The 17,358-nt window shown below is 44.2% G+C and overlaps 2 protein-coding genes across 3 annotated transcripts in view; one reads left to right on the top strand and one right to left on the bottom strand.

Moving 5' to 3' along the window:
• Nucleotides 1-17,358, top strand: part of IFT81 (intraflagellar transport 81) — a 186,584-nt gene that overhangs the window by 41,281 nt on the left and 127,945 nt on the right. The window lies entirely within an intron of this gene.
• The window catches only part of P2RX7 (purinergic receptor P2X 7), a 45,356-nt gene that overhangs the window by 19,622 nt on the left and 8,376 nt on the right, over nt 1-17,358 (bottom strand). The window contains exons 1-8 of one of the 2 annotated variants that reach the window (XM_070516004.1): nt 12,116-12,251; nt 11,030-11,249; nt 7,456-7,624; nt 6,288-6,356; nt 5,215-5,287; nt 4,065-4,161; nt 1,786-1,866; nt 1,017-1,146 (exon numbers count right to left, since the gene is read on the bottom strand). In XM_070516004.1, coding sequence (XP_070372105.1) covers nt 1,017-1,146; nt 1,786-1,866; nt 4,065-4,161; nt 5,215-5,287; nt 6,288-6,356; nt 7,456-7,624; nt 11,030-11,154 — 744 coding nt within the window. In that variant the 5' untranslated portion in view covers nt 11,155-11,249; nt 12,116-12,251. Of the gene's footprint in view, nt 1-1,016; nt 1,147-1,785; nt 1,867-4,064; nt 4,162-5,214; nt 5,288-6,287; nt 6,357-7,455; nt 7,625-11,029; nt 11,250-12,115; nt 12,252-17,358 lie in introns of those variants that run through there. The other variant, XM_014858703.3, reaches the window with a different exon arrangement.

Genomic DNA, 17,358 nt, shown 5'->3' on the forward strand with positions numbered 1-17,358 from the left:
AAGGTCTGTCCCCCCTGGTCGTTTTATACAAGCTAATATGTTTCCTTTGTTGCTTAAGCCAGTTGAGTTTGGTTTCTGTTATTTGCCCTCAAAATTACTTTATTTATTTTTTGCTTACTCATTTGAGTTGCATTTCTATAACTTGCAACTAGAAGAATCCCAATTAATCCAAGTATGGTAGTCTGAATAATGGCCCCCAAAGATATTCCTAACCCCTGGAATCTCTGAATATGTTACCTTATATGGCAAAAGAGACTTTGCAGCTGCAATTAAATTAAGGATTTTGAGATGGGGAGATTATCCAGGTGGGCCCTAAACGTTCCCTGTTTATAAGAGGGACGCAGAGGAAGATTTGATGCAGAACAAGAAGTCAATGTGACCACTGAGGCAAGATGCTCTGCTGCTGGCTTCGAAGCTGGAAGAAGGGGCTGTGAGCCAAGAAATGCAATGAATGAAGCTCTAGAAGGGAGAAGAGGCAGGGAAATGGATTTTCCCCTAGAGCCTCTGGAGGGAGCATGGGCCTGCTGATACCTTTTTTTTGGGGGGTGGGGGATATTTTATTAACATGTTTTAATATTTTAGGTTGGAATTTATGGATTTTTGCTGAGATTTATTTTTTATTTTCCCCCCAGTTTTATTAAAAATTGACATACATCACTGTATAGGTTTAAGGTGGATACCTGCTGATATCTTGATTTTGGCCCAGTGAAACTGATTTTGAACTTCTCACCTCCAGAAGTGTGAAAAAAATGTGTGTTGTTTTAAGCCATTAAGTTTGTGGTAATTTGTTCCAGCAGCCACAGGAAGCTAATACACCAAGTATCTCACTCATAGGGTTGTTATAGGATTAGATGAGGTAATGCAGGGAAAGTCTTTGGCATCAGCCGTGGATTTACTACATGCTCAATAAAGGGAGCCACTTTATCAAGACCCAGGGGTCCAGCCTCTTGCCTATTTGACGTCTTTCATCTCCCAACACACACCCCCACACCTCATGGTACAAAGGCACCACCAACCTGAATTGCCACATCTGAAAAATGATCTCCTGTTTCTCGGAAGATATCTCCTAGTCGGAAAATGGGACATTGTGGATTCTGAGTCTTGTGAAAGGTGCAAGTGATGTTTAAACCTGGCAAGAAGTTTCTCCTGCACATAATGAAAAGCAAACAAACATCTCCATTGAAAACGAGGATCCATCTCTTTCATAGGTGTGAGGCAGTGTGGTAGCTGGGCTCCATGAGGTGCCCTAATGATCCGCCCCCACCTGGGATTCACACCCGTGTGTAGTCCCCTACCACATTGTACCAGGGTTGGTCTTTGTAACCAATAGCTTATGGCAGAAGTGGTGGTGTGTCACTTCCAAGATTAGGTTGTAAAAGACTGTGGCTTCTATCATGATTCTTGTCTTGCTTGCTTGTTCTCTGTCCCTCTTGGGTCATTTGCTCTGGGGGAAGCCAGGCACCATGTCCTAAGGACACTCAAGCACTCCTAGGGAGAGGTCCCCGTGGTAAGGAACAGAGCCCACCTGCAGACAACTGCATGAGCGAGCTCAGAATAGGATTCTCCAGGCCCAGTCAAGCCCAGAGATGACTGTAGCTCCGGCTGACAGCTTACGTGCAACCTGAGAAACCCTGAGCCAGAACCACCCAGCGAAGTCATTCCCAGATTCCTGATCCTCAGAAACTGTGAGATGATAATTGTTTGTAGTTTTAAGCTTCTAAATTTGGGGGTTATTTGTCCAACAGCAGTAGACAACTAATACAGCCAGACATTCTAGGCACTTACGTGGTATAATTGTGGCCAGGGAAGTCGATGTTATTCTTGATGAGCACAGTGAAGTTTTCAGCACTGTTCAAGAGCGCAGGCCTGAGAGAGAGAACAGTGGGCCAGTGGGACCAGAGGCTTCTGGTTTCTTGTCTGGGTCATTGTGATGATTGAAGAGAAATGCAATCTAGTTGGCCAAACCATCTAAAATTCTCCAGCTTCTCCAGGAATAATTTCTCCCTTCTTGAGACCTCACGGTATTTATTATAACACTTCTCTGATGTAATTATATGTTTATATGTTTAGATATGTGCAGCGGTGTGCTGGTAAATATGTAATAACCAGCTCTCCAGGAATAAAAAACAAGCCCTGAGATGTAGCATTTACTGATTATTGTGATATAAATACTCCCATCACGCCGATTTCAAGCTACTAATGGGACATCACTGAACTTGGAGTTGTGAAGGGATGAGCATAATTGGCTCAGAGCTGGTACGAGCCAGCTCCAGCACAGCCCTGTTTGTATTTTTCCTAACAGGCTTGGTATTCCTTCAGGGCCGGGACAGTAATTTTCTTATTTTGGCGTCCCCAGCCTTTAGCACAGGGCCACACACACGTAGCTGACTCTATCAGTCATTCTCTAGAGGCTCCGAGTAGCGTAAAATTCTCGATGAGTTAGAGGAGCACAAATTCTAGACTGCAGGAAGGTTCACTCACCATCCATCCATCCCTTCATTCAGTAAATATTTATTGTACTGAGGATGGGGCGGGGCACTGGGGATGTAAAGTGGTGATGGGTGTGTTGAATGAACGATTAAACCCCTTCATGTAAGACATGAGAAAACTGCAGTTCAGGGCGTTGCTTGCCCAAGGTTGTGACCAGCACAATGGAGATGCACAGTATTTATTGAATAAGTTTGTGGCAGAACCTGGACTGAAAACCACAGGCAATCAAGAGGCCCCTGGCCTTGAAACAGACTACTTGAGTGTAGGTCGAGGTCCCAACCAGGCCTTGGGCAATTCCTTCTGCGACAAAGAAACTTCCCTGACCTAGAAATGAACCTGGGTGGTGCCCTTAATGACGGAGGGCCAGACAGGCTGACACTGCCTAGTGCTTCCCACCCTGACGTGGGGAACCTTTGCCTGAACCTTCTAAAAAGTCAGCTTTTTGGGTGGTCTTCTCTTTGCCCCATAGATGCTGATGATGTGGTCCTGAGTCACATTCATCTAGAGCTGTACTCTCCAATTTGCATCCCCTAGGCATGTATGGCTGTTTAAATTGAAATTTAAGTGAATTAAAAATTCAGTTGCTGTGTTGCAGTAGCCACATTTCAAGTGCTCAACAGCCACATGTGGCAAGTGGCTACTGTATTGGACAGGACAGGTACAGGTGGACAGTGCTGGTCTAGAACCACCACACTTCTGCGGGCAGATCATTTGTGTGCACGTCTGTGCGTGTGTGTGTATCTGTCAGTGTGTCTCTGCGTGTATGTGTGTGTTACTGAGCACTTTACTATAAGCCAAGTACATGGCTCACTTTACAATCACTGTACAAGTATCATTTTATTAAATTCTCACAAGAGCTCTGTGTGGTCGGTGCAGTTATTATCCTCATTTCACAGATGAGGAAACTGAAACTCACAGAGGTTATGCCACTTGCCCAAGGTCACACAGCAAGGATGTGTTAGAGCCAGGATTTGAATCTAGGTCTTTTTGTCCTCTTCAGAAATGCAGCAGTCCCTATGGTTTCTGTGATTTAACAGTAATTTCTGCCTTCTGAGCCCGACCTTGTGTGGTAAAGAAAATAATCAATACAGGGGACCACCAAATCTGTATGTCACTGTGGCCATTTAATTTAAGCAGACTTCCCTTCCTGCCCTCCTTCCTTTCTCTTCCTTTTCCTTCTCTTTCCTTCCCATCCCCTTCCTTCCTTTTCCCTTTCCTCCCTCCCACCTTCCTATTCTTAATCACTCAGTATGGACACTGACCAGTCAGAATGGACGCCACTGTAGCACCAGAGGTGCCCTGGAAGGTGCTAGGACAGCCAGGGGGGCAGGAGCACCCAATAGTGCTTTGGGTGATAGCTATTTCCCAGCTGGTACAGAAATATTTCAATATTTTTACAACTGGCATGGCCCTCCCAGAGACCATCACTGGTGTGGCTGGCAGTGAGTCACCAAGCTATTAGGACCCAGGACTTTGCAGGAGTTTGCTGAGAAAGGAATCCAGAGCAACACCTGGCAAGGCCTCATCTGTGCACTGCTGAGGGCCACCGTGTCTGTCCCCAGCCTGCAACTCACCGGGGGGCCTCTTCCACTGCCTCGATGGGACACCAGGCAGAGACTTCACAGGTCTTCTGGTTCCCTTTATACACTATACACCTTCCGGTCTGGATTCCTGTGAGGGTCAAGGGGTGGTAGAAGCACTTGATGTGTGAAAGAACTGTGGGGAGGAAACTCTCCAGGAGGCATGTCATTAACCCAACCCAAGCACAAGACTATTTATGCTTTTCAACCTAAGTAATGTCCGTTTCCAGGAAACCCCATCTGAACCACAAACTTACATAAGGCAAACCAAGCAAGCAACACATCAAATGGTAAGCTTTTTAAAATAAGCATCAGAGAGAACACGGAAAGACCATGGATGCAAGAAAAGATGCCTGAGAGGGGAGATGAACAGGGTGCATTCTCTCACTTGGTATAAATGGGCTAGAACTTGGTTTCTAAATGGTTATCCGAGTCCCTCTAGGGGTCTACAGTATGTACCAAGGAGGTGCAAAGCCACGGAATAAACGTGGCACCTTGTCCTGGAGCATCAATGTCATTAACAGATTTCCGGGTGGGACTGTAATGTTAAATAGTAAGTAATGTTAAAATGATCTCTATACCAACTCAGACACACGTGTTATGGAACAGAATGTCACATTCATGTGCCTTTTTGTGTGTGTGTATGTTATAAGCACTGATGGTTTTTTCTTTTTTGTGGTAATTTTTTAATTGTCATGTGCCTCTTCAAGTTAAAACAAGAGATATGGAAATTCTGCAGGTTAATACGAGTATTGCACCCACGTGACCTCAGGGTACAATTCATGTTCCTCAACCTTTGGGGAAATTCAAGAGGGAAAGTTTAGAATACTGAGATGAGTATTTTTTATCAATTAGATTTTCGATTACCATGTGGTTTTTCTATCGGTTAGAACCCTGTAGGTGCTAATTCTTGAAGGTTTTCAGGAGCTGCCCTCAATGAGGAATTAGAGTCGCATTCATTGCAGCTGGTCCTCTGGGGGCAGAGCCGAGTCATGCAGGGGACACACGCTCTCCCGTGGCCTGATGATGGTGGAAGAAGGCAGCTGAGAGCCAGAGCTAAAGATCTGAACTTTAGGGCATTGCGAATGTCACCAAGATGCCAGACAGTCCACCCCTGGGATCACAGAAAAGAAACAGAACATACCTTTGCTCTGCGGGTCCATCCATCCCTTTTTACAACCCCGGTCAGAGGAACAGAGTGTCCTGCGGGTGGGATACTGCAGGGAGAAGGACAGGATAGTGGGGAGTAAGCAACGTGTGTCCCTAAGATATGGACAAGTGGGCGTCTATGTCCACACAAAAACCTGTACTCAGGTGTTCATAGCAGCACTATTCACAGTAGCCACAAAGTGGCAACAGCCCAAATATCCATCAACTGATGAATGGACAAATAAAAAGTAGTACGTTTATACAATGGAATATTATTCAGCCATAAAAAGGAATAAAGAACTGACCCATGCTACAGTATGAATGAACCTTGAAAACATCATGCTAAGTGAAGAAAGTTAGACACAAAAGGCTACATACTGTATGATTCCATTTATATGAAATGTCCAGAATAGGGAAATCCATAGAGACAGAAAGTAGATCAGTGGTCACCAGGGGCTGTGGCAAGAGGGGATGGGGAGTGATTGCTAATGGGTACGGGATTTCTTTTTGGGGTGATGCTAATGTTCTGGAATTAGACAGTGATGCACACAACATTGTGAATATACACTAAAAACTACTGAATTGTACACTTTAAATGGTGGATTTTATGGTATGTGAATTATATCCCGATAAAAAAGAAGAAGAAATAAAAATCTAAAAAGCAGATGTCAGGGCAGCCAGGGACCACTTTCAGGGAGGGCCCTTGGGGTGATGAGCAGGGGGCCTGCTCCGAGCAACCCTGTGGCTGCAGAACTGAGTGAAGCAGACAAGCACAGAGGCTCCGCAGGAAACATGGAAATAAGGGATGCCAGTTACTCTGTCCTGGCCTGAGAAAACGAGGTCAGTCAGGTCTCAGTGCTGAGGACAGAATAAGGAGAAGAGAAACGAGATGACTTGGTTTATGCATATTCAACTGCCCATTTTCACGGGAGCGGGTTAATGGCAAGTCTTAGGAAACCAGAACATGACATAGGTGTGAAAATAGCCTCTACTCATGATCTTCCTCTGACCCGTGCCTCCTCCAGGAACTCTTGTCACCTGTCCAACCACTCTGGGTCCCCTCCTTACCTCGGGACACAACCCCTGCTCTTGGCCTTCTGTCTTGAGAAAGTTTGTCATCACAAAGAAGGAGTTCCCCTGCAGAGAAAAGGAGAGAAGGCAAATGCAAGGCTTTGAGAACAGAACTACTTAATCATAATAATCCACTTTGCTGAGTGCCTGCGGGCAAACCTTCCCACTCTTCTGAGCTTCAGTGTAGAAATCAGGGTCCAGGAGCAACTCGGACTACGCCAAGGACTTAATATGAAAGCTGGACTAGCCGCCCTGCTGAGCCGAGGGAGAGAAAGGAACATTCAAACTGATTGACTATTCATTTTCCATTCCAGCCTCAAAAGCAGCCTTTTCATTTTTTTGGACACAGTAAAATCCTGTTAAATTGCAACTCAAGAGACCTGGGGAGGCGGAGGTGGGGTGTGGGCTTCCATCAGAACGCTGTTCAGATTATCCAGGACTTTAATTAAAGGGCAATAGGGCATCTCGCCACCTGGGAAATAGCTGGAGATTTTAATGACCCACTGTTAGAAACAAACAGATAGCAGCTTGGGTTTTATGGTTTTGCAAAGCATTCCAGCTCCCAGGGGCTGCACATGTGCCCTCTTTTCCCTCCCGCCCCACATCTGTTCTCGGGTGTTCTCAGTCCCACTTCCATTTCTCCTCTTTGACAATTCGACTTTCATTTTCTCCCTTTGCAAATTTAGACAGTCACATGCCCTTTCTCTGTGATCCATACCCTTCCTTTCTTTGTCGTCTATATCCTTCCTTTGTGCAAAATCTTATCCAAAGTGTTTTCCTAGAGACATTTTTTGCTGATAAAATGCCGCGCAAATGATATAGAATGGCTGGTTCTGTCTAGGCAGAAAGTTCTTTGCCCTTCTGAATCTAGGCAGACTTGATGGCCCTGCTTCTAAAAAGCTGTGCATAAATCAAGCGTGAGTGAATCAAATCGTGTTTTAAATGCACTAGGGCACACTGCTATTTTGAGAAACCCTGTAGGACTTGATAAAGCAAGGAATCATCTCCTTTGAGCTGCTGGATCTGACCCAATTTTGCAATTTTTAGGTTTTCTCAGTTGGGATTTTCACAGAGCTTTTTAAATAGGGCCAATGTTTTTCTGGAGTGAGGCTCTAGGTCCCAGGGGAAGGGGGCGAGTCCTGGGAGGATGCTGACAGGTGCTCACCTGCAGGGGGAAGGTGTAGTCTGCGGTGTCGAAGACGCTCTGCACCACCTTCTTCGCTCCGCTCTCTATAATCTCCTCTCTCACCTCTGCTATTCCTTTCACCTTGGTGTGCACAGAGCTGATTAGAGGCTCTTTCCGCTGGTACCGCTTGTCACTCACCAAGGCAAAGCTAAATGGCAGACACAAAAAAGCATCAATGGTTTTCTCCAGGGAGGCACAATGCAGTGGTTTTGGATGCAGGTGCTGAAGACTTCCTCTAGTCAAATCCTAGCTTGGCATGCTGTATTTTATTGAAGTATAATTGACGTACAATATCCTATTAGTTTCAGGTGTACATCATAATGATTAGATATCTATATACATTATGAAATGATTACCACGATAAGTCGTTACCATCTGTCACCATGCAAAGTTATTACAAGATTATTGGCCATATTCCCTATGCTGTATGTTGCGTCTCCATGGGTCACTCCCTTTATAACTGGTGGTTTGTACCTGTTAATGTCCTTCACCTATTTCACCTCCGCACTGCTTCCCCACTCTGGTAACCCCGGGTTGTTTTCCGATTCTATGAGTGAGTCTGTTTCTGTTTTGTTTGTTCATTTGTTTTGTTTTTCAGATTCCACATATAAGTGAAATCATATGGTAATTGTCTTTCTCTGTCTGCCTTATTTCACTTTGTGTGAGTGGACTCTAGGTCCATCCATGTTGTCACAAATGGCAAGATCTCCGTTTGTTTTTGATTTCAACAGACTCCAACTGAACTCTCCCCCTTTACATTCCCTGCCCATAAGTGCAGCCTACCCCAAACCCTCAACGGACTCGCCTGTAGCTTCCTACAGTTTGCATGTCCCAAATTGCAGTTCCTCTGTTATTTACAAATAAACTCAGCTCTTTGACAATTTCAAGCTTGCCTCAGTTTACCTCTTTATTTAGGTCGACAGCATGCAAACTCCTTAGCACTGAATGCTCACTACATGGAAACTACTGCCCCCAATACCAACTTCTAATATTGCCTAATACAGATCCTAATTTACAGGACAGCTTCTGAAATACCGAAGTCCAGCCCCAGGTTGGTCCACCAGTGTTGTCCTGGGCTCTCAGTAGAACATCAGCACCTATCTAAGAGTGTGTCCAGCAGGTCAGCCACCTGTTTTCCAAGAACACCCACCAGTATATAAATAATTGATAATAGCAGTTACCCTTTATTGAACACTTAGTCTGTACCAAGTGCTCTACATGCATCATCTCCTTTAATCCTCACAACAACAAGAGGAGATAGTTCCTGTAATCATGGCTCTTTTGTAGATGAGGGAATGGGCTCAGAGAGGTAAAGGAACTTGCCCAAGGTTACACAGATAGTCAATGGCAGAACTGAGACGCTCCACTGGTTTACCTTATAGCCCAGAGCCAGACCTTGTAACCATGTGCTATACTTATTCATGCATAATATAGGGCTCTGCCTCTGGTTTCCTGCCTTTCGGTCAGTTCATTAGTTGTTAATACCTTCTTTAGAATATGATTCTAAATTATTATGGTAGAGGGAAGAAAGAGAGAAAGTGAAATTAATAATTAAAAATGGTAGATTGCACCCCAATTTATCTGTTTTCCCTGTCTCCCATTTCCCTGAATAATTAAGAGTTTCTTTGGCAAGATGAAGTACATTCGAAGAAGAGCAGTCCGTATGACCCAGCAGTTCCACTCTTAGATGTACGCCCTAGAGAAATCCCATACATGTGCCCAAGGAGTTAGATACAAGAATGTTTATGGCAGCATTTTTTGTAAGAGGGAAAACTGAGTAACCTAAATGTCCTCAAACACTGAGTGGCTAAATAAATTGTTGGATTCATACAATGGGACACTCTATAGCAGTGAAAATGAAAGAAGAGCTATTTATATCAACATGGAAATAACATAATGTTGAGCAGACAAAGCATGCTGCAGTATGATATACAGTTTAAAGAAATCCAAAACAATATTATATACTCAGACAAATACCTGTCCATGCATGTTCATAGCAGCACTCTTCACAATAGCCGAAAGGTGGAAACAACCCAAATGTCCATTGGTAGATGGACGGATAAACGAAATGTGATCTATCCATACAATGGAGTATTATTCAGTCATAAAAAGGAATGAAGTACTGAGATGTGCTGTGCTGTGGATGAACCTCAAAACATGATGTTAAGTGAAAGAAGAGAGACATTCAATATCACATAGTCTATGATTCCATTCATATGAAATGTCCAGAATGGGTAAATCCATAGAGACAGAGAGTAGACTGATGGTTGACAGGGGCTGAAGGAAGGGGAAAATGGGAAGTAGCTGCATTATGGGTGTGGGGTTTCCTTTTGGGGTGACGAAATTGTTCTGGAATTAGACAGAGGTGGTGGTTGTACAACATTCTGAAGGCACTAAATGCCAGTGACTTGTTCACTTTAAAATGGCTAATTTTATGTTATATGAATTTCATCTCAATAAAAAAAGGAAAAATATTTTTTATAGATACAGACATATTATAGAAAACAAACATAGAATGACAAACACCAAATTCAGGATGGTGTTTATGGGGGCGAAGAAAGGGAATAGGATAAACGCTGGGTTTGCTGCGAGCTAAAACTGGATTAGCAGTGTTTTGTTTCTTAAGTCGGATGGTGGTACTTGAGTGTTTACTATAGTATTCTCAACATATTTTAGTACTTCTGTAACATTCACTAACCAATAAAGCTCATGAAGAAAGACATTAAGGCTGGAGATCCAGATCTGAGATCCAATCAGCATATATGAGTCAGAGTTATTAAATATGATTCCATAGACAAACATGCAACAATATCTTTCAGCCTAGCCTCACAACATGTTCATGGTATGCGCACTGTTTCTTCATGTTAGATATTGCAGCATTCTCCCAGAATAACACTGGGTCAGTTTGGCCCACCATTTGGGAAGCTCAATTCTGACCTCTCTTATTCATTCCAGAATGCACAACATGTTATAGGTCAGTCTTAATGGAATCCAACCCTCTTATAAATCAGAAAACTTGTCTTTGTGTAGTAATGAATATATCATTTTAAGAATGAAAATGCTTCAGAGCTGCATCAAAGGAAAGAAGAGGAAAAGAAACAGAGTTTGCAGTATCCTGCCCCATGGAAAGAACATTCTAATGACCATCCCAGCAGCTCTCTCCCAACTCGCTTGGTGACTCAAACAAGCCATGCCATCCCTCTGGGCTGTGGGTTTAGTCCCTGAACGAGAGGATAACTGCCTGGCTCCCTAATCTCTACGACCTTTCGGCTCCAAGAAGCTACAATTCTGTGTGTTCAGAAGATGCAAAACCACTGGTGCCTGGAGCAAACGGGCATGAAGGAGGTGGGGTTTGGCTGGGCCCTGTAGCATGAGTAGGTTAAGCTGGCGGAGAGGAACGCTGCAGAGAGTCTGGGAAGGTGGAAGAGGGCTAACATGAGAGAAGCCTGGGCACTCACAGGGAGTCTGGCTGTGGGGGGCCAGGGGAGGAGGGAAGGAGGGAGAGCGAGATCAGCCCTGGAGCCCTCAGGCTGGCACATTGCACTCAACTCACCAGATGTAGACGAAGGAGCCCACCATAAAGAGGTTCTTCAGAGTCCCGAGCCACGTGTTCTGACTATGAATGGCTTTCACAGTCTTGTAATGGCACCTCAGGGGGGGTTGGCTGCATGCCAGCATGGCGGGAGGGTCCTCAAAGCACCGTGGGGAGGAAGTCCCCTCAGCAAAGCCCGGCTCTCCCTCACAGCGCCTGGGCTCACGGAGCAAAGGTAACACTGAAGCGGAAGGACGGGACCTGAGAATGAACTGCCCTCGAATCTGGTTAACTCACGCCCAACCCAGGGCCAATAGACATTTTCGTGAGCCCCTAGAAGAACTGTGGGCCCTGGGCACTGTGCCCACTGTGCTTCTTGGAGAAGTGGGGCCTGCAGCCTCTGCTTCTTGTATTTAAAATCCCAGGAGGTGAATCTGATTATGTCCCTCCCTGGTCCACTCAGCTGTGGTGGGAGGCCAGCAAAGGGCCAAGGGCAACAAGACGCATGCTGAGAAGAAAGCACAGCACCCCTGTGGAAAGTTAAATACCAATTGTATTAGTTTCCTATTGCTGTCGTAGCAAATTACCGTGACTTCAGTGGCTTAAAACACCGTGAATTTATTCTCTTACAGTTCTGGGCATCAGATGCCTAAAATCAGTCTTACAGGGCTAAAACCAAGCTCACGACAAGGCTGCTTCCTTCTAGAGGCTCCATAACAGAATCTGTTCCTTGCCTATTCCAGCTTCTAGAGGCTGCCTTGGCACTCCTCAGCTCGTAGCCACATCACTCCAACCTCAGCTCCTGTTGTCACATCTCCTTTTTCTAACTTTGACCCTCTTGCCTCCCTCTTATAAAGACTCTTGTCCTTATTATTACACTGGGGCCACTCAGATCATCAATCTCCTCATCTCAAGACCTTGAACTTAATCTTATCTGCAAAGTGGCTTCTGCCATGTAAGATAACCTATTCACCGGCAATTAGGTGCCAGGAATTAGGACACAGAGATTTTGGGGGAGCCATTCTTCAGCCAACCACAATATAGTAAGCCTGCTGTAGCTGTATAAGAGCCCCCATTCCACCCTACCCCAGCTTTCCTTGAGCTCACCTGAGGGGGTTTCAGTTTCTTGTCACCCACAGCTTGACTAAGACATCGTCTTCACTTCTAATTCCCTTTAGCTCTCGTCCTTCTCCGTCTTCTAGCACATACTTCCCAAACTCTCTTTCCATACTTCCCAAACTCTGTCTCTGTCTCGTTCGAAAAACTCCCACTCCGGAACACAATACTTTCTACACATTCTACTATATGGAGTGTAGGGAGTGAGTCCTAATCTATTGGTTAATGTTTACCAATTAGAGGAAATATAATGGATACATGTAAAGTCCTGGCCTTGAGCTCAAAAGCTCAATTATGCACATACAAACTATGGACCACGCAAATTGGCAGAGGTTTATGTTAAAGAGGCTGGAAAATTTTAGAAAACCTTAAGCTTGTATGAAGTGACGGTTGTGTTATATCATCCAGATTAAAAAAAAACACAACAAACTAGTGTTGTCTTAAGCTTCAGTGAGAGTAGAATATTCCGCTCTGGGTAGTGCTAGGCCCAGTGACCTATGCCCTGATCAGGCAGCAATAGGAGCCCCATGTTCAGGTTTTATGAGCCACATTTTTAAAGAAAATCCCTTTTGTTGTTGTAAAGGTGTAAATTTCACAGAAAAGCACAAAGAACATGAAAAGCTTCCAACATTTTCCCTCTGAGAGGTTAAACTTGAAACTTTGAGAGTAACTTCTAGAGAGCTGGACACACAAACATGGCCACACTCTACATGCTTTTTTATAACTCGCTATTTCTACTGAATCATATGTTATTAATTCTTCTACAACTGTAATGATAAATTCATGATAGAGATAGATTTATGATAGGTAATCATTTTTAATAGTCACAGAGTATTCTAGTGTTTAGATTGGAATGTAAGAAATTACCCACTTTGTGGCGCTAAACAGTAGGATATTGGCAGGTCCATATGGTTCAAACTAAGAGGTAAGTTGTGATAATTCACCAGCCAGGCTCTTACTGATGGATACTTAACTGGAACTTTTGTTTGGTTTTTCCCTATCGTAAACATTTTTTCAGTAATTCTGATATCGCTTTTACTATGTGTCAAGCACTCCTCTAAGCGTAGTTTAGTAACATATTAACTCTTCCAATCCTCACCTCCCCAAAACAAACCTGTAAGGAAGGCACTGGTATTACACCCACCTTTTAGCTGAGCAAACTGTGGCTTAGAGGAATGAGCCTAAGTTCACAGAATGCTATAGCCTGGATGTTTGTGACCCCCAGCATTCATATGCTGAAACCCAGCCCTCAATGTGATGGTGTTTGGAGGTGAGGCCTTTGGGAGGTGATTAGGTCATGAGGGTGGAGCCCTCATGAATGGATTAATGCCCTTATATAAGAGGCCCCCTCACCCCTCACCCCTTCCACCATGTGAGGACACAGCAAAAAGACAGCCGTCTGTGAACCAGGAAGCAAGTTCTCGCCAGACAGTGAATCTGCCAGTGCCTTCATCTTGGACTTCCAGACTCCAGAAGTGGGAGAAATAAATTTCTGTTGTTTATAAGCCGCTCAGTCTGTGATATTTTGTTATAGCAGCCCGAACAGACTAAGACACACAGTAAGTAGCAACACTGGCTCCACAGCCTATGCTCTTTTGGATGCTATTGTAAATGGAATTGTTTTCTTAATTTCTTTTTTGGATTGCTCATTGCTGGTGTATGGAAACACAACTGATTTTTGTGTGTTGATCTTGTACCTTGAAACTTTACTGAATTGGTTTATTAACTTTAACAAGTTTTTAAAAAAAAATTTTATTTTTTAATATTTTTTTGAGGAAGATTAACCTGCACTAATGTCCGCTGCCAATCCTCCTCTCGGCAAACCCTGGGCGACCAAAGCTGAGCGCACAAACTTAACCGCTACGCCACCACAGGGCTGGCCCCATCTTTAACAATTTTTTTGTGAATTCTTTGGGATTCTCCATAAATAGGATCATATCACCTGAGTATAAAGATAGTTTTACTTCTTCTTTTCCAATTTGGATGCCTTTTATTTCTTTTTCAAGCCTAACTGCCCTCCCTGGCTAGAATTTTCAGTACAATGTTGAATAGCAGTGGTGAAAAGAGGCATCCTTGTCTTCTTCCTGATCTGTGGGGGAAGCATTCAGTCTTTCCTCACTGAGGCTCAGTTTATTCTCTTAAGCACTATACTTCGTTGCCTCTCGACCCTCCTCTTCTATGTTGTCAGGCATGTACTTGCACAAGAATCTTTTTACATCTAAGGTGTTAAATCCTTAAGATGAATTTCTAGGTCAAAGGATGTGCACATTCTATATCTCAATTCATTTTGCCAAACCACAAAAGGTCAAAGTATTTCATACTTCCACCAGCAAAGCAAGAGTGCATACACTGCCTTTTAAGAGGGCCTTGACAAACAAGAGTGGTTGTGTGGGCTTGGCTGAGAAAGCAAAGGGTCTGGACACAGTGTTGGAGGCACATGGCTGGAGGGATCAGAGCTATTATTTTGAAGAGGAGAAATGCAGTCGGAGGGTGTAGTTATTTGAAGAGTGTCAAGTAGAAGAGGGACCACAGAACAGAACTCTAACCAAAGGGGAAAATTACAGGGAGACAGATTTTCACTTAGTATAAGGAGGAAATGTCTAACAATTAGAGCAATCCCAGAACAGAACAGGCTTTCCTTGTGGTTGTTAGTGACAGTGATGACGATGACTATGATGATAATTTCTATTTATCTCATCATCTCTTGCTCTCTGGTCTTCTCTCCATCTGCTTTTTAACATCACTTCCCATCTTAAAAATAAACCCTCCCTGAACCCCGACATTCTTCTCCTACCACCACTGGATGCCTCTCTTCTCCTTTGTAGCCAAGTCCTTTGAAAGAGTGAGTCACCACATCCGTTTCCGCATCTGCATTCACTCCTCTGCCCACTCCAGTCTGGTTCCCGCCCCCATCACTTCTCCAAAGCCTCTCTTGCCAAGTAAACAACAACGTCATCATCACTAAATCCAATAGACATGCCACAGACCTGATCTTCCTGGAACTCTCAGCAGCATTTGACGCCAATGACCATGCACCACCTCCCTCCCTTTCTTCCCGTAGCTTCCTGGAATCCACTTCTCCTGACTTTCTTTGGATCTCTATGACCATCCCTTCTCATAATCCTTCGGGGACTTCTGTGCTTCCCATCACTTAAAGGTTAGCATTCCTCAGGGTCTATTCAAAGCCCTCTTGCCTTCTCACCTACATCGTCTCTTTTTTTTTTTTTTTAAAGATTTTATTTTTTTCCTTTTTCTCCCCAAAGCCGCCCGGTACATGTTGTATACTCTTGTATACTCTTCGTTGTGGGTCCTTCTAGTTGTGGCATATGGGATGCTGCCTCAGCGTGGTTTGATGAGCAGTGCCATGTCCGCGCCCAGGATTTGAACCAACAAAACACTGAGCCACTTGCAGCGGAGCGCGCGAACTTAACCACTCGGCCACGGGGCCAACCCTAGATCTACATTGTCTCTTGCTGATCAGTTGCAGCTACTTCCATAGTTCTAGTTGCCATGTATATGCTGGTGATATATAAATCTATATCTCCAGCTCCAGATCCATATATCCAACTACCCACTAAGCATCTACATTTGTGTGTCCCATAAATATGTCAAACTCAATGCCTTCAGTTCTGACTTCATCTTCCACTCCAAATGGGCTTTTTCTCCCACATTTCCTATGCCAATAAGTTCTTCCACCACCCACCAATTGCCCAAGCCAGAGACATGGCATACTCCTTAACTCATCCTTTCCCTCATTCCCCCTCATCCATTCAATTTGTCAAATCCTATTGTTTTATCTTCCTAGTGTTATTCAGATCCATCTACTTCTCTACCACTGTCACCTGCTCAGTCCAGGTCACCATCAACTCTCACCTGGACTACCCCATAGCCTCCTAAATGGTCTATCTCCCTCCACTTGTACTCCTATCGCCTCCATTCTCTACATTACTTCAGTAAGAGCTTGGACTCTGGAGTGACATGCTTGGGTTGTGTGTTACTACTACCACTCTACCACTCTCCCTCTTACTCGCGACACGACCTTTTGTCAGTCACTTAACCTTTCTGTGTCATCATGTCTTCTTCTATCATAAGGGGATATTAATATTCTATTGGGCAGGATTTCTGGTTCTAAACAACAGAAATCATTCTGCCAAGTTTAAGAAGAAAGATTGTCTAGAAAAGGCAGATCTGTAGAGGTAGAGAGTAGATTAGTGGTTGACTGGGTCTGGGGAGTGGGATGGGGAGTGACTGAAAATGGGAATAAGGGATCTTCCTGGGGTGATATAATATTCAAAAACTGGATTGTGGTGATGGTTGCATAACTTGGCAAATTTATTAAAAATCATTGAAGTGTATGCTTAAAGTGGGTGATTTTACAATATACAAATTATACCTCAAAAAAGTTGTTAAAAAATAAAGGAAGAAGGAGATTTTGAAAGGATGTTAGGCAGTTCATACAATCTCATGGAGGACCAAAAACCAGGCTCACTTAGACACCACACAGTCAGGAATAACACCCAGGGAACAGGAACTATTCCAGAGAAAAGACTGCCAGCCACTGCTAAGCCCTAAAGTGGGAACTCAAACATGGGACAGCTCATGCCAATAATGTTTGGGAATGAGAGCCAGGACCTCAGTCACTGCCATTCTCCAATGAGCTGGATGCTACTGGGGCCTCCCCTCTGATAATAGGCTGAATGATGGCCCCAGAGCTATCAGGCCCTAAAACCTGTAAATGGTACCCTATTTGGGAAAAGGGTCTTTGCAGATGTGATTGAGGATTTGAGATGATGAGATTATCCTGGATTATCCAAGTGGGTGATCACATGTGTCCTTAGAGAGACAGAGGGGGCTTTCACACACACACATACACACAGGAGAGAGCTTTGTGAAGATGGAGCAGAGACAAAGATACTGGCCTCCAAGATCAGGGTGAGGCAACCACAAGCCATGGAACACCAGCAACCACCAGAAGCTGGAAGAGGCAAGGAAGGCTTCTTTCCTAGAGCCTCTGGAGGGAAGGTGGCCCTGCTGACACCTTGATTTTGGCCCAGTGGTACTGATTTTAGATGTCTGGCTTCCAGAACTGTGAGAGAATAAATTGGGTTTTTTTGTTTGTTTGTTTGGTGAGGAAGGTTGGCCCTGAGCTAACATCTGTTGCCAATCTTCCTCTTTTTGCTTGAGGAAGATTGGCCCTGAGCTAACATCTATTAGCCGGTCTTCCTCTATTTTGT

Source organism: Equus asinus, chromosome 8 (genome assembly GCF_041296235.1).
Source record: "Equus asinus isolate D_3611 breed Donkey chromosome 8, EquAss-T2T_v2, whole genome shotgun sequence".
Classification (NCBI taxonomy): domain Eukaryota; kingdom Metazoa; phylum Chordata; class Mammalia; order Perissodactyla; family Equidae; genus Equus; species Equus asinus.